This window comes from Zootoca vivipara, chromosome 17 (assembly GCF_963506605.1).
Source record: "Zootoca vivipara chromosome 17, rZooViv1.1, whole genome shotgun sequence".
Classification (NCBI taxonomy): domain Eukaryota; kingdom Metazoa; phylum Chordata; class Lepidosauria; order Squamata; family Lacertidae; genus Zootoca; species Zootoca vivipara.
Genome location: NC_083292.1, coordinates 18582916 through 18599702, shown reverse-complemented (window position 1 = coordinate 18599702; position 16787 = coordinate 18582916). Strand labels below are relative to the sequence as shown.

Below are 16787 nucleotides of genomic sequence, written 5' to 3'. Positions count from 1 at the left end.
AACATTGGCCCAAGCATGAACTTTGGGACTTGCTTTGTAATATTTTTACCATCTATTTGCATAGTAAACTGCCTCAACACTTGAAAGACCCAACGATTTAAACAGCTTTCTCTAGGGTGGTAGTTTCTAAATGATTTGGACTCAAATTCCCATCAGTCCCAGCTAGAGTAGCAATGCTGCCTAGGGCTGATGGGAGCTGTAGTCCAAAACATCTCTAGGGCAGCAGCCTGGGACAGGCTAATTTAGAACTCTTTAGACATGGTAGGAAAGGCTCCAAAAGCCTCCGCCACCAAAATTACAGCCTTCGATTATTAAAAGCACATACCTACAGACTCAGTAAGCAAGTGTGGCTGCACTGCAGGGGGCAAAGACAGAGACTTGAACAGCATCTAAATCTAGTGCCCTCTGAAGGCTGCCTTCAGCCTTTAGTACGTCTTGGGTGGAAAGACAAGGAGCAATTTTCAAAGACGACACATAGATTTATAATTATTTCCAAATTTTGTATTGAAGTCAGTGAGAGTACGTTACACTTTTGTCATGTTCATATTGTTTGACGAGTAATCTCCCAAACCAAGAGGGTAAAATCTTGGCTAGGTTCTGAGGAATCTCGCGCAAGCCCCTTGAAGCTCACGTGTTGGTGGTCAAACACTTAATACAGAAGGCCAGGAGCCAAGAACAAAGTGACTTCTTTTTCTCTCAACTCAAAAGTAGTGCAATGGAGGAGGTAAGTTGCTCCAAATCGGGGGGGGGGGGAAGAGAGAGAATTATACAGGACTAATGCAAGCCGCTTCCAAGAATCTTAACTGATTCCACTGTTCTGAGCAAGAGCTCACATTGCACGTTTACTGTGTTACCAGCTTCTTCCATCTCTGTTGTCTGACCATTCCCAGGAAATCCAGGTCGTTGCAAAAGACATCAGAGTTCAGAGATTTCACATGGAAAATCACAAATGCTTTTATTACACTAGTTATTTGAAATAAGGAAGTTAAACTGAAATGCTTCATCCAGAAGGTATCATTCTCTTATATGCCAGCAAGCCCCTTCCAAAAGCTTAATGCACATGGTCAGATCTGATCAAAGCTAAGAGAGATCTTGGCTGCAGAGGCAAAATGTTGCAGGAAATCAAAACAGAAGAACATTGAAAAGAAATGCTAGCCAAGCAGCGATTCGGATAACATTGTGAATATATAGCACAAGCTGCTGAAATATACACACATCAACTTAAAAAATAAAAAATTCACAGTAACTCCAAGGGCATGAACAACTTTCTCCAGCTGAAGGGATTACCAGATACAAGCTGAAGGTACAAAGCGCTGCCCATGTGGGAACGCCATGCGGATTTTACTCAGGAGCTGGCAGATTCTGGCAGCTTGTCTTGTGCCATATGCTGTGTGGCAGCTGCCTTGCCAATGGAGTCCTACTTCTTTCTGCCTCCTCTTTCTTTGAGTGCTAAGTGGATCACTGACCCGCTGGTCATGTTGTAATAAGCCAGAGAGTTGGAATCTTTGATGAAGATGCCCTGAAAAGACAAGACACGAGAGGGTCTCAATAGTGCTAAGCTTTGTGCTTGGTAAGGAAAACAACACCCACCCACACCTGGAAGTGGCTTTGCACTGGAAGGAAACCATAGGAAGCTGCCTTGCACAAAGTCACACCATTGGTCCATTTAGCTCATCAATGTCTACACTGACTGGCAGCCCTACCTGGAGATGCTGGGAATTGAATATGTGATTTCATGCATGCAAAGCCACTGAGTTATAGCCCTTCCTTCATGTATTAAGCATGGAATGCAAATCATGGAATTTGTGATTTAAGCTTGAAAAAGGCAAGGGAACAGATAAGGTACAGGGCTAGGATCTTAAGCCACTCAGGGTTAAGTGGAATGCTCTCCTCAAGGAGGTTCAGCTGGTGCCTTCATTATATATGTTTAGGCCCCAGGCAAAAATGTTTCTCTTCAGCCAGGCCTTTAGTTGATTAACATGCTACATACCCTTTTAAATGTGTTTGTGGGAGATGGTGGAGAGGAGAGAGGTTATTGGTTTGTTTTTATGTCTTTTGTATCTTGTATTTTTATGTTGTGAACCCCGAGATCTATGAATGAAAAACGGCAAACTAACTAATTAAGGGCCAACAGGACCACACACATACCTCATATTGGAGCTTCTGTTTCCCAGCAGGCATTCCAGTGGCCTCATGAATCTTGACCTTGATAACAGAAACCTAGGAACCAGAAGAAACACACAAACACCTTCAATGAAATTGGGCACTATGCAAGGGACTTGTACAGCACATGCTTGGGAAACATAACATGATAGATAGGAAAAGGTTTGCAATGAATTGTCATAAAAGGAAAGCTGTACCAAGCAAGAGAGAAATGAATTAGGGAGCAGGGATGCCAAACAGTGACTCATTAGTTAAATCTGGTCAGGTATTTTACACCCAGGAATGGTAAAAGCTTTGCCTGCTGCTTCATGGTTATAAACAGCCAAGCATTGTTCTCTCTTTTAATGCATGCTGTGCATCTTTGCATGCTAGTACTGTACTATATTATTATTATTACTACTACGGTACTGTATTATATTATATTTCTGAGGTGCTTTTCCCAAGCTGGCTTATAGAAATATAAAATACATGCAAATATACAGTGTTTAAAACTCGGCAATAAAAGAGCGATCCAATATTTAATACTAAACACATACACCCCATTAAAATCAGCAATATAAAACTGGAAGAATATACAAGAATATAGTCTCTCCCCCCAAAATTAAAAACTGATGATCAGGAAAAGCAGCCCATTAGATGACATCAAATGCTTGAGAACAGAGGAAAGTTTTAAACTGGTGCCAAAAAAGACAGTATCGGTACCAGGTGGGTCTTGCTGTGGAGTTTCACCCCCCCCCCTACAAACAGGGAGCAACTCTCTGAACCTCTCCAGAATGAAGAGAGACTTTGGTGTAGATCTTAATGCATGGATAGATTCATATTGGGAGAGACATTCCATTAAGCAGTGTGGTCCCTGAACTGTGTAAACCTTATAGGTTAAATCTAGCACACTGAATTGGGCCTGGAAATGCACGGCTGCCAGTAAAGTGCAGCCAGAACAGGTGTTAAAAGATACAATCACCTGGCTACAACAATTAATCTGGCCACTGCATTCTGCAGCAGCTGCAGTTCCTGAAGAGTCTTCAAGGGCCGCCCCACATAATCTAACATATTTTTATGTAACTCTCTGCTGCAACACCTGCACTCCACAAGTAGTAAGACAATATTTATAGATTGCGCTGGTTTTATTAATGGCACCTGGCCGGATGGGGATCGTTTTATGAAGCAAAATACTCTTTCCAAACCCCAGATAACTGTCTGAAGAGCAAAGCAGTCATTGAGAACAGAGAAACTGGCCACCCATTGCTTGGGTCACATACCTGGTCAGAGAGAGGGAGGGTGAACACCAGCACCTGGCCATTCAGCTTCCATTCTGTCTTGTCCTGCATGTTAGGAACTTGAACTTTGACTGTGACTGGGCCCTAAGGGAGTAAGCAGAATTACACTGTTAAGAGGTGTGTGCTTAAGAACACAAGAAGAGCCTGCTGGATCAGGCCAATGGCCCATCTAGTTCAGCATCCTGTTCTCACAGTGGCCAACCAGATGCCTGTAGGAAATCCACAAGCAGGATTCGAGCTCTCCCCCCCTCCTGTGATTTCCAGCAACTGGTATTCAGAAGCATTACTGCCTCTGACTGTGGAGGCAGAGCATAGCCATTGTGGCTTGTAGCCATTGATAGCCATCTCCTCCATGAATTTGTCTAATCTGACAAAGAAGAAGGGAGAACCAATGAGAAAACAGATAGACCTCTGCTTCTTCCTGGAAGGCTGCCCTTCCAAGTTTTGAATCCCTTTCCCTTGCAAATTCCCCCATTCAGATTGCAAGTGGAGAACTTCAGGCTGGCAACCCAGCTTAATCAGAATGTGAAGGGCTGCTGATCACCCAACTCGCCAGAAGATTCCTCTGGCCTAAGATCAAAGCACCATTATTTATTTAAGTGCACACCTTGTTTCTGCGCAGGAATTCCTCTTCCGGCATCAGGTTCTCTTCAGATTTCAGCTTCTTGGAGGCTGGCTCATCATCCATGGGAGGTGGAGGGTGGACAGGAGGCATAGGGGCCGGAGCACTCACTGGCGCCACAGGAGGAGCTGGAACAAAAGCTGAAGCAAGAGGGGGGGGGTATTTATTTTGCAGGAAAATCACTAACGGCGTTTGGAGCAAAAGACGTGGACAGAACCCTAAAGCAGTGGTGTCAAATGTAGGAAAAGCCTGGTATAGTCCCATCTCTATTTCTGCTTGAGAAGGTAGCACAGGAAGCATGTGCAGAGGCATCTTCCAATGCTAATCAAGGGAAAACAACTCACTTATGAGCTTGCTTGCATTTGTGTCTCCGCTCCCTTCCTCCAGGCCTTTAGAAATAAGGTGATTTTAGTTTTTGGTGTATGCTAAAAACCGTTTTGTTCACGAAAGCACTTCACCAATGGTGTTATTGGTTATGCATAGTACTAGTCACTGTGAAGATGTGAAGTTGTATCTTTAAAAAAAAATGTTTTACTTCTCATGTATCAAATGCCTTTTATTCTTTTGAACGCTGCTTTGGTTATTTTAAATAGTAAAGCATTTTATATGTGTGTTTTTAAAACGTAAGCAACCATTTTATAGAAAGGCAGGGTATAAAAATAGCAGAGTTTTTTTAAAAAAAAAATAAAAAAATTAATGACTTTAGAGGGAACAGTGGCCTTTGCAATCTCCACTGGTGTCTGTCCGTGGCACCAGAGAGAAGTATGGATCCTAAAATACATTTCCTGGTCATAAGAAGGTGGAATGGAAATCTCTTGAAAGAGTTACACTTGACACCATTGCCTTTGGGGAAAGAAAAGAGACCAAAAGAAAAAAAGAAAAGCAAGAGTAAGTAGAAACTCCCAAGGCATAAAAGCTGTGTTAAAATGAGATTAGTTGAGCTAAAAAGCCTAGGAAAGTTGTCAGCTTCTCCTATCCAAGCACTGCGAAAGTCAGGACATCACACCTGCTAGAAGTCTAAGCTTCAGTGCTTCCAAGTAAGGAAAATGTGGGAATGTAGAAAGCTCTGCTTTGTAGCAATAAAATGAAGGTTAAATAAATGGGGGAAGGGGAGAGAGATGAACGCACCTAAACACATGTGATGCACCTGCTATCGCAGAGTAGGCTAAAGTCCCTTTCCTAGGCTTTGCTTCAGCTGTGTAGGAAGTTAATACCAGTAGTCCTTGTTTCCTTAAGGGTCCCCATGAACTATCCTGGGCTGCAACTGCACATGTGCTTGACCAGAAGTGTACAGCTAAAAATGCAGTATGTGAATCTGGCCTTGCTCTGTTCCCTGGGTTTCAAATACTTAGGTCTGGCGACTACTTTCCACCCACGTTGTTGTTGTTTTTTAATAAAAAATCATAGATCTTTCAACTCCACTGTGAACTCTTTGGCTTGGAATGACTGGGGTATTAAGCATTTAAGAGAATTTCAGAAATTTCAGACAAGAACACTTCCACATGACAGCCAGGGATCTAAGTGACTCGATAGCACCTTATTTATGTACCTTGAGCTACTTATCTCAAACCTGGATGGCAGTCACTGAAAAGAGGGAGAGCCACACATAAAGGCGAGATGAGGGGGGGGCTTAAAGCTACTTTGCAACAACTGTGGTGGGTGTGAAGCAACTGAAACACAGACAGAAGACTCTGGCTCTTTCCAAGGGCACCGAGTGGCTCTTCCTCTATTCCTGCCTTTGTTTCTCTTGCAAAACGACAGTGTCTGGAGAACTGGCACCCAAGCTAGCATGCAGCCACAAGAACCTCTGAAGAGCGGCGACAATCAGGCCCAGTAGTCTACAAAAGGTCAAGAACTATTGACACACAGAGACGCACACTACAGCCAGGAATCCCCGGTACCACTCTGGACAGACAAGAGAAGTGAAGGCATGCAAATTAAGAGCTCGACTTGAAGGTTAGTGATTAGCTGAGTTACCTCCGAGGTCACAATGACACTTAAGAAGTTACCTGGACTGCTGACTGGTCCCTGTCTGTATCCTATATTGTAACAATTAAATACAATTAGTCAATGGCTTAGCTCACCTGAAACCTATGAGATAATAAAATAGTGCCTGTTTAGATTTCATTATTTAAAACGGAAAACTCTACAGGAAAGCACAAAGGTTCCAGGGCGCTCCTTTGTCCCATACAATGGTCAATAATATACTGTAATGTCGCAGAGCACACTTTCAACTTATTGGGTTCAAGAACTGGGGTTGGCAGTGTGTGCTTTTGCATACCTATCCGGAAGAACGGGTCTCTGATTTAAACAGAAAACTTGCAAGCCAGCTCCTGTGTAAATGCAGCCAGCACCAGAGACAGTCTTTGTACATCAGTGAAGCATCCTAGAGGATTGAAAATGCAAGATCTAGTCTACCCTCATCCCCATAGATGGTGGGAAGAATGATCTTCGGCCATGGAAGAAATTGAAAGCAGTCTGCCTCAGTTTCTCTGTGGAAAAGGGGCTATGGCTAGGAAAAGGTCAGGGAGCATAAACAATAGACTATGCAACAATTTTTAACCCTTCATGTGAGAAAGGGAATTGGAAGGCCAGGGAAAATGAGGATGAAATTCTGAGTTCATTTTGGGAGGGGAACAATCAATTTAGAACAAATAGGAGGAATTCTGTTTCTGCCCAACATTTCCTCCCTCTTCTTTTCTAGACTTCGAACTTTTGGGAGAAAGGAGTCACCTGTATAACTGTTACCAACTACAGATATATATTTTTTTAAAAAAGGACACATGGTGATCATCACAAAGCAATACATAGGGCAAAACTGTCACTGTGGCATCGTATCAAAAGAAAAGATGTCACCAATTTCTACACAACTGCTATAATTCATTTAGCAAATGCAGTGACTAAATTTTAGCAGTGGGTTGACCTCCAGGGCTTAATTCCATTGCAGAAATGGTTTTTCAGTATGGAGAATCCCAATGAAGCCTGCAGGAACTTTTGTTCAAAGACTTGCAGGTAAAGTACAACTGCTTAATGCAGAAGCTATAGGACCACTGAGAAAAATGTACCAAGAGAAGCAAATTCAGAGACCAGGAGCAATTCTGATGGGCTTCCGCAATTCCCAAAACATATTTAGCTCGAGGCGAGATTGTTCAGCAACTGACCTGTTGGCACAATCATGGGAGGGGGCCGTGGAGCCATGATGGGCGGGGCCGAAGGTGGCATCGGAACCACGTTGATCCGAGGGGCATGTATGATCGGTGGCATCGGAGCAGCGATGACAGAGCCTGGAGGTAAGCGGACCACGGAAGTCATTGGTGGGCGAGGCATGACGGGAACAGCACTGACAACTGTTGTACGGACAGGTGGTGGCATCTAGAAGACGTAAGAACACAGGAAGTTGCTTTATGCTGAACCAGGCCATGTTGGCCCATCTAGCTCAGTATCGCTGGTACAGACTGGCAGCAGTTCTCCAGGGATTCAGACAGGGAATCTCTCTTGGCTCTACTTGGAGATGCTGGGGATTGAACCAGAGGTCTTCTTCATGCAAAGCATGTGCTCTGCCACTGAGACATGACCCTTCCACAAGCAAGGAAATTCATCTTACAAGACGCAAATTAAAACCAATTTGGCAGAGGGAGCCAGAAGAAGTCCTCTGTTAAGCAGAGGAGCTTCCTATGGAACAAGAGGGGCTTACCGAGGGCGGGCGAGGCACCGATGCAATTGGCGGAGCGCTGGTTTGGATGTTTGGGGCTGATGAGAGGGGTGGGGGCTGGGGCATCTCATTGGGTTTGCTCGGACCAATCTTCTCCTTGCTGTCATCCTCTGGCACCAGCCCTTTGGCCTTATGGATAGCCTCAATCTGCTCCTGAAGGGTAATGTTGGCCTGAGCTGCCTGCTGAGTTCGGGCCATGCTGCCAGAGTGGCCATCCCAGGTCACCTAGTAAAACATAAAACAGGTGAGTCTTAGTGCCTCTTGCTTTCACACTAACAAAAGTTAAGCCTCTGGAGGAGGAGGCTTTCTTTCCTTCACACTTCCGGTAGCAGAGTGCTTTTTAGCCTGGCTTCTTGCCATACCTTCTCTTCTGGTTTCTGGATCTCTTCTTCCCCAATTTTCTTGCCGATAGCTGTCTCTTCAACACCAAAAATATCGGTACGGCGCTCAGCCAGCTGTTTCAAGCTGCTTTCAATGTCCAAGCCTGGAAAGTATGAGTAAAATGAGAGAGTTTGCCATGGTTTGGGGTTGTGTGTTTTTTTGTCCTTCAAGATAGGCCACTGCTCATAGGTTCTAAGCCATCTGTTGTCGCTACTCCCATAAAATGTGCAAACAGAAATGGGAAGCACTGAAAAATGTAGCCATCTGAAAATTTTGGCCGCCAAGATAGTGTTCTACCTTCTCCATTCACTACTTTGTCAGGGTTCTGGACAACCCAAACCAGACACAGGTTTTTATATACATATTTCTTATGCTTATAGAGCCCACTGTTTCATCAAAAAACTCAAGAGCAGGTGACATGTGGTTGATCTTCAAATGTGTAACTGTCATTGATTTTAATTCTGTTTAGAATACAGTGGTGCCTCGCTTAACGAATGCCCTGCTTAACGAAATTTCCACTTAACGAAATGATTTTTCGAGCGGAGGTTGTCTCGCTAGACGAATTCATTTTATGAAAAATTCGTCTAGCGAATCGCGGTTTCCCATAGGAATGCATTGAAATTCAATTAATGCGTTCCTATGGGCAAAAAAAATTCAAAAAAATTAAATGCATTCCTATGGGATTCGCTAGACGAATTTTTCGTTATAAGAAAAGACCCGTGGAACAAATTAAATTCGTCTAGCGAGGCACCACTCTACAGTATCCCTGGTCTGCACTCTCTTGGTCACTTATACTACTTTTAGCATGTCATTTAGTTGTACTTACTGCATTCTGGATTATTAACTAGGTATCATTTTTTTCTTTTATATACTGTACATTTATCAGTTGCTTTGAACATCCCCGTTTGGAGAGGAAAATACTACAGAATCAAATGAGTTGCAGTGTAGTAAACACACCTGCCCCCAAAACGCATTTTGAAATTTGATAACTACCTGTCGCTTGATAGTTGTCCTCTTATAAAACTAAAGTTAATCCAACGTAATTCATTTATCTATTAATTTATTAACACTGAATGATTCTAAATATTTCAGAAGAGCACTTTAATATCTGACTAGTTTCCTTCAGGCACGTATAAACATGTAATCAAGGTTAACACAAGAACAAAATATGTCGATAAAAGACCACTCAGAACCTTGCTGGACTGACCTGGGGCATAGACCTCGTCATCGCTCTGCTTCTCCCGGAGAGAGCGATCCCTTTGCTCCAACCAGCGGGGATCCAGAAGCCCAATCCGCATATGTTCTTGCATTTTGCTGGCAGGGATTTTCTCCCCCGTGATGGGGGAGACAAGATACTCATCTGGGGCCGGAGTTGGTGGCAAAGGCTTAGATGCTGGAGAGGGGAGAGAGAGAAGAGAGATATACAGTTAGAAATGTTTTACGTGACCATTGGATCTGGAATGCAACCCATTCACCAGTCACAAAACCCCACCTGATCTTAACCCCAAGCTTACCTTTAGGGTCATAATCTTTCCTGACAATGACTTGGTCTGGAGTAGGAGGAAGAGGTGGTGGCATCGGAGTTTCTGGAGGTGGTGGAACTTTCTGACTCTCATCATCGTCATCAGAGCCCTTCAAAAGATTTTTTTAAAGTGAAGGATCATGAAGCAGGATTCTCTTGAAAGGCTCAACTCAGCTTTCTTAGTAAGAAGACAAACCAGGCTTAAGCAAGTCTCTTCCTCAATTTAAGCTGGCACCAGTTAGCTCAATTGGTTAGAGCATGGTGCTAATAATGCCAAGGTCATGGGTTTGATCGCCATATGGGTGCATATTCCTGAATCGCAAGGAGCTGGACTACGGTAAATGATCCACGGGGTCCCTTCCAACTCTATGACTCTATCATACCTTTGGAGCTGGCTTGTTTAAGCCTTGAGCTTGTGAAAGGCTTCACTTTGAACCATCGACAGACTTGTGGGAATACGAATGTGCAGCGTGTTAAGCAAAGGATCCTTACGGGGCTTGGACTAGACTGTTTTCAGAACCCTCTCTCATCCCTTGCAAGTTTACGGCTAAAGGACAAAGATCTTCTAAAACTTTCGGAACCTTTCCCCCACCACCAGACATTAAAACCGGAGCCCCAATTTAAGTTCAGCAGAACATTAAGGTCCAGCACACCAGCTATGCAGCACAAGAAACAAACTATTATGAACATTACTTTACTGAGTACGGGGATTAAGAGATTCAGACTACTTTCAAGCTTCACCACACCGAAAAGGCTTTCCCGCAGACTAACTGCTCACCTCATCCATGTCCTGCACTTGGGTATCCTGGTCCAGCTGAGATGGTGCCTCCTCAGTCTTTTCTTGTTTCTCATCTTCATCATCTGACTCCACTTCCATCTCTACTTCTTCACTTTCGCCAAACTTCTCATAGCGCTCCTGGATGAGAATTCGAGCACCTAGCTCCTCGGGAGTGGTGGGAGGTGGGAAGTTCCCTGCAAAAAAAGGGGGGTCATACCTTTGGTGAAACTTAAGTTACACAGCTGAGAAAAGCATCGTGTGTCTTCCCTAGACAAGCTCCTTGTTAAGGGGCCACCTCAGTGGGAAGTGGCTGGGCAGGCCGGGGGTGGGGGCTTTTGCTAGCTTCACTTTTTCTGATATTTGTGGGATTCAAGAAACAGAGTTCAAATGCTAATCTTGCTTGCTGCTTCCATTTTATTTGCACCTGCTTTTCAAGTATATTACAGTCAGTCTTCTCCAGGACTCCCCTTCCGAGGGAGGCTCAGAGGATGACAACAAGGGAAAGAAGGACCTTTTCAGTTGTGGCTCTGTGCGTGTGTTTTCCCAGTAAGGTCCACCTTTAGTGATATCTACTTGACACCACGTAAAGATGTATATTTCCCTCCCCCCACTAAGGCTTTTGATAGACTTGAGATGTTAATAGTTTACTGCCCAAGTTTCCTGTGGCTGTTTTGTGGGTTGATGTGTTCTGTTTTTATGGCATAATGTGTTTATATTTATGTTTTTAAATGTAAGTTGCTTGGAGACCTTCGAGTAACAAGCAGCTAACTAGAATAATAACTATAATGATGATGGTGATAATAATATAGTAATATACAGACAGTTGCCAGAGGACTTTGTTGGAAAGTAGCCATATAGTGCTTCCTTGGAGGGATAGCAGATGAGTTATTCGATACAGTAATACCTCGGGTTACGAACGCGATCCGTTCCAGATCGCAGTTCGTAACCCGAATAGTTCATAACCCGAACGTGATGGGCGCCGCCATTTTGCGCATGCGCAGATCGTGATTTTCGCGGATCGCGCGAGCGCTGCTTCTGCACACGCGCGGCGAAAACACTTCCGGGTTTGCGCAGTTCGTAACCCGAACTGTTCGCAAACCGAGGTGGTCGTAACCCGAGGTACGACTGTATTTTCATTGAGTCAAAGTGGCTTTTCCCTTCCTGACATATGCACAGAGCCTTCTTATGTTGGTTCAATGAGGCTTTGAGAGAGGTCAAGCAAAGTAAATGACCCAACCTTGCTCGGAGGGCTGGAAGTCCACGGTTTCCACCACAACAAAATCATGCCAATCGATCTGGGCATAAGCAACGCGCTCTCGCTCCTTTTCCTCCTCTTCTTTCTTCCGCTCTCGCTCCTGAAACTTGGCCCACTCCACTCTGTAACACGCCTGCCCAAAGCATCAAATAACTTTTTTAAAAAAACAGTAACTGTGTTTTTGGATACATTCTTAAAAGCATCAAGGTCGACTGCTTTCAAGTGCCCCCAAAACTCAGCTTGAAGGCACTGGCTAGGCCATATCCTCCCACTTCAGTCATGGGAAGAGCTGGGTTGGTGGTAAATGCAGATTTTGCTGGCTACCAAGGCTAGTTCAGATTAATTGGATCACTGCACTTAAGAATCTGATGATGGTAGACTCATTTGAAAATTACACATTGTGGCATATTTTGAGAGGCAGTGTAGCGGTTAGCGTGCTACACTCTGTCCTGGGTCCAAATCCCAATTCAGCCATGAAATTCACTGGGTGACCTGGGCCAGCCATTACCTCTCAGCCTAACCTACCTCACAGTTTGCCCCTTTGTAGGAAAGGTGAAATAGAAATGCAATAAATAAAATAAAAGGTCTTATTACAAATAAGGCCACTGAGATGTAAGACTGCAATTCTACACTTGCTTACCTAGGAGGAAGCTCCACTGAACTCAGCAAGGCTTACACCTGGGTAACATATATACCTCTATAGGACTGCACTAAGTATTGGCAGAAATTCAAAGTGATATAAGATGGTTAGCTCAGAAGAGTGCTTTCAGATTATTTAAACCTAGCAAAGGGCAGTCATGTAAAAAAACTCTGAAATGCTTACCTGATCCAATACTTCTTTGGGGTTTTCTGCCTCCTTCTTAAGTTTTATGATCAAACCCTTGGGTGGAATCAAGATCTGGGGGGAAAAAAATCAACAGGCTACTGAGACATCAGTTCCAATTAAGGGTTTTCTTCTTGCCCAAGCAATCAATAGTCTGCATTAAGAAAAGCTTGCAGTATGTATAATTTATGCAAAATAACTTCTGCCAGTTATTTTTTATAGTTTATTCCAGGTTTGCAAGTCACAGTAATGGGCTGGGAGGTATGTGCAACACTTGAGGTCTTATTCAAACACCCACTCAGCTTCTGAGATATCAGCAGGAAACGCCACATTTTCAAGCATATCTTAGCAGCCATGAGGACTAGAAACTTGTTTGTTGAGTTGTCAGTTTCAAAGAAAAGAATAATTCTGTGCTTTGGGGGGGGGGGGCTCTCCCAGTCTTTGCTGAAAGTAGGAACACTTTAAGGAACAGTACATGTGCACATGATGCAGGGAAGATGGCAACTATTTGCCATAATTGGCAAAGGGTATAGCTATGACTTAGGCAAGCCAGCTCCTATTAGACAAAGCCTCCATATTTGGAGGGAGCAGTGTTTCTGAATGCCAGTTGCTGGAAACCACAGGAGGGGAGAATGCTAATGTTCAGCTTGCTGGCTTCCCACAAGCATCTGGTTGGCCATTGTGAAAACAGGATGCTGGACTAGATGGGCCACTGGCCAGATCCAGCAGGCTATTCTTATGTTTTTAACAAAAGCAGAACAAATCATTTCCACTGCTTCTCCTGTTTGCTATGGAACAGATTTTGTTTTTATCTTGCCATATTCATACAAAGAATGTGCAATCAGTATTAGGGCACCTTAATGCCTGGAGTGTGCCTACTTTCCCCTTCAAAATCCCTGCAAGCATTTCTTTTCAACCCAGACAGCAAGCCTTCAAAGTCTGTCACTTTGAAATTCACATGTTGCTCTGCGTAAATAGAACTGTCCTCAAGCTTGCTCAAATGAATGCTCCCGGCATCTGAGACTTGTTACCTTAGTGTACTGCTCAACCAGTTTGGTGAAGTAGTTGAAGAGACTGTGCTGCGGGCGCAGGAAGTCAAATTGGTAATTCCTCTGCTCTTTCTGCATCAACTGGGTAAGGAACTGCCTGCCGTTCCGAGCAACAAACTGGGCTGTCAGCTTTACCACGTCCAAGTCGAAGGCTGAGATTGAGGGAGGGTCTGCAATGAACTCAAATTCCGGAGGAGGCTCTTTCGGAACCACAGTCTCCTGAATCACCTGGGCTTGTACCTGCGGAAGGAAGACAGAAATAGATCACCGCTCATATCCAAACTCACTTAGGTGCCCAGGTCAGGTGGTCCCTGTATTTGCTGCTCTGTGGTTTAGAAACCATTGCTAGCCAGCCTCTGCCAACCGTGTGCCCTTCAGATGGCTTGGCTATGTTGGCAGGGGCTGATGGTAGTTGCACTCCAAACCATCTAGAGGGCATCAGGTTGGTGAAGTTTGTTCTTATCTCCACAGTGAGCTGGTGTGGAGAACCTGTGGCCCTCCAAATGTTGCTGAACTACAATGCCCTTGGCCACTGACCCTGCTTGCTAGGGCTGATGGGTGTTGTAGGTAAGCAACATCTAGAGGGCCAAAAGTTCCTCACTTCTGCTAGTGAGGCATGAATGCAAGGAAAAGGCCAGGAGAAACTTGTTGGCAGTTGGCCTTCCCTCCTGAAGCACCATGAAAGATAAGAGACAGATGAAGACAAGAGAGGAACTGCTTACCTTTTGGGGAAGCTGCTGTTGTGCACTCTGCTGTGCCTGCATGACTTTGGGAATGGCTGCCGAGGGCTCCTGTGCCTTCCCTTCCTTGAACTCATTGACTTTGTGGCGATAGTAGGCATGGTAAGGATCGTTGGGGTTCAAGAAGTTAAATTTGGGGTTGTTGATTTCATTCTGCCTGATACGGGCTTCAAACTCAGGACCATTTCTGGAAAGGTTATATAGCAAAAATCAGCACTAAACCAAAATTGCCAACCCTGAGTCATAGAATCATAGAGTTGGAAGAGACCACAAGGGCCATCCAGTCCAACCCCCTGCCAAGCAGTCCTCACTGCCTTAGTCCCTTTACACATTTGATTAGCTATGCATGCTGAGGCTGCCTCAACCACCCTCTTAGTTTATCTCTGCAAGAAGCTGCTATTCCAAGAGTCCAGTCTAGGGTGACCTACCTGGCTACAAAGCTGGCTGTCTTGTCCACAATATTCCGAACCTCTGGAGGAGGATAAATAATTCCCACCACGGGCTTGGCTGGTGTTGCTTCTTCTTTCGGTTCATCTTCTGGCTGAAATTAAAAGTGAATATGGCATAAAAAGAAAGCATACTGAGGATCTTTCAAAAACCAGTTTGCTGAGGGGGAAAATCAAGTATTCCCTCAGAGCAATAGTCTCTATTGCAGGAATATTTTGTTCTGCTGTGAAAGACTGAGCTAAACATCAAAACCCCTTGTTTAAATCTCCTGAGTGGGATGGCCTTAGAAATGTAGCTATCATCTCAGTTTCAGGCCCCCATCCCACCCTTTGTTATCTTTCTGCCAGCGGATGAAGACTGTTTTATTCCAACATGCTTTGGGGGGGGGGGCTGTTTTTAAAGCAATTGGATTTTTTTTTAGTAGTGCTGTGTTATTTTCACTATGTCTTTCAATGGATCTTCTTTTATATTGTTTTAATTCTTTTATAGTTTAATTACTTTTTAACTTTTATCTTAAGTATTATATTCTATATGTTGTTAATCTTCTGCATTTTATCTGTGTTCTAATTTGTTCACACTGCCTTGAGTCCTGGTCTGGGAAATAATGCTCTGTATTTGTGTGTGTGGATAGATATCATCATCATCATCATCATCGTAGTAGTAGTCTGGAGGGTGGCAGCACAATTGTTATAGATCTTCAGACGCCAGGCAAAAGCCTTCCTTCTTAAACCAGGCATTTAGCTCTTAATTATCTATGGCCTTTTAGAGTGGGTAGGATGTTTTAATGTGTGCATTAATTTTGTTTTTAACCCATTTTTGTAAGTGGCTTTGAGCCGTCATGGCAAAAAAAAGCAGCTTATAAATTTAATAAATAAATAAATAAATAACCACATTTCCCATCATCACCAGCCAGAACGGCCAATGGCCAGGGGTGATAATAATAACAATCTATTATTTATACCCCGTCCATCTGGCTTAGTTTCCCCAGGCACTCTGGGCGGCTCCCAATCGAGTGTTAAAAACAATACAGCATTAAATATTAAAAACTTCCCTAAACAGGGCTGCCTTCAGATGTCTTTTAAAAATAGGATAGCTGCTTATTTCCTTGACATCTGATGGGAGGGTGTTCCACAGGGCAGGCGCCACTACCAAGAAGGCCCTCTTGTCTGGAATCTAATCTCACTTCTCGCAATGAGGGAATCGCCAGAAGGCGCTCCGCGATGGATCTCAAGCATAGCTGTCAAGTTCTCCCTTTTTTTTAAAGGGAAATTCCCTTATGCTGAATAGGGAAAAGTGAAAAGTTGACAGCTATGATCTCAAGTGTCCGGGCTGAACGATGAGGGTGGAGACGCTCCTTCAGGTACAGTATACAGGACCAAGGCCGTTTAGGGATGATGGGAGCTGGCAGTCACGCAACCTGTGGGGGGCATAGGTTCCCCCATTCCCCACTTTACAAAATTCCCATACATCCACGCACCCGCGGGCTGCAGACTACGCCTCCCAGCATGCACCGCTCTCGTCCCGCAAGGCATCCTGGGAGGAGGATCTTCCCCCTTCAGGAGGCCTTGGCCGGGGTTGGAGGGGGTGGAAAAGATGAAGGACCCTCAGAGAGTGGGGTTCTGCTAAACGGACTAGGCCGAAAATTACCTGCTTGGCTTCAGGAGGCGCTGGCTGGGCAGGGGCCATCGCCTGCACAGGCCCGGCCGGCATGGCGGCTCTTCGCTCCGACGTTAGACGCGCGGCGCTCAACAAAACACCGAGCTCGGCGACAAAATGTCGTCGCCGTCGGCCGTGGCTGCGCGCGCAATGCAGAGCGGCCACGTCAAAGGAAGGAGGAGCGGTATAAATGTGGGGGGGGGGGTGTTTAGCGCATGCGCGTTGTCCTCTTCGAGCCCGTTTGACGCATCGGAGACGATGGAGTCTGTGGCTCCCCTGATTCTTCACATAAAGTTAAGGGAAATACTTCCAGAGCCTCTAACCTGCACTTCCGGTCCCGAGCCCATTATTTGTTTATGTCC

General features: G+C 44.6%; 1 protein-coding gene across 1 annotated transcript; it reads right to left on the bottom strand.

The window, feature by feature from the left end:
- Positions 1-479: 479 nt before the first annotated feature.
- Positions 480-16576, bottom strand: SF3A1 (splicing factor 3a subunit 1). Its single transcript, XM_035098659.2, has 17 exons — positions 16417-16576; positions 14751-14863; positions 14305-14509; positions 13565-13822; positions 12534-12608; positions 11693-11843; positions 10456-10649; positions 9670-9787; positions 9363-9548; positions 8137-8258; positions 7757-7999; positions 7224-7434; positions 6072-6101; positions 4048-4202; positions 3423-3524; positions 2149-2220; positions 480-1519 (listed from the first exon to the last, which is right to left on the bottom strand). Exons 1-17 carry the CDS (start codon positions 16477-16479, stop codon positions 1418-1420), a joined length of 2400 nt encoding a protein of 799 aa, XP_034954550.1. The 5' UTR covers positions 16480-16576; the 3' UTR covers positions 480-1417.
- Between the last annotated feature and the right edge of the window lie 211 nt (positions 16577-16787).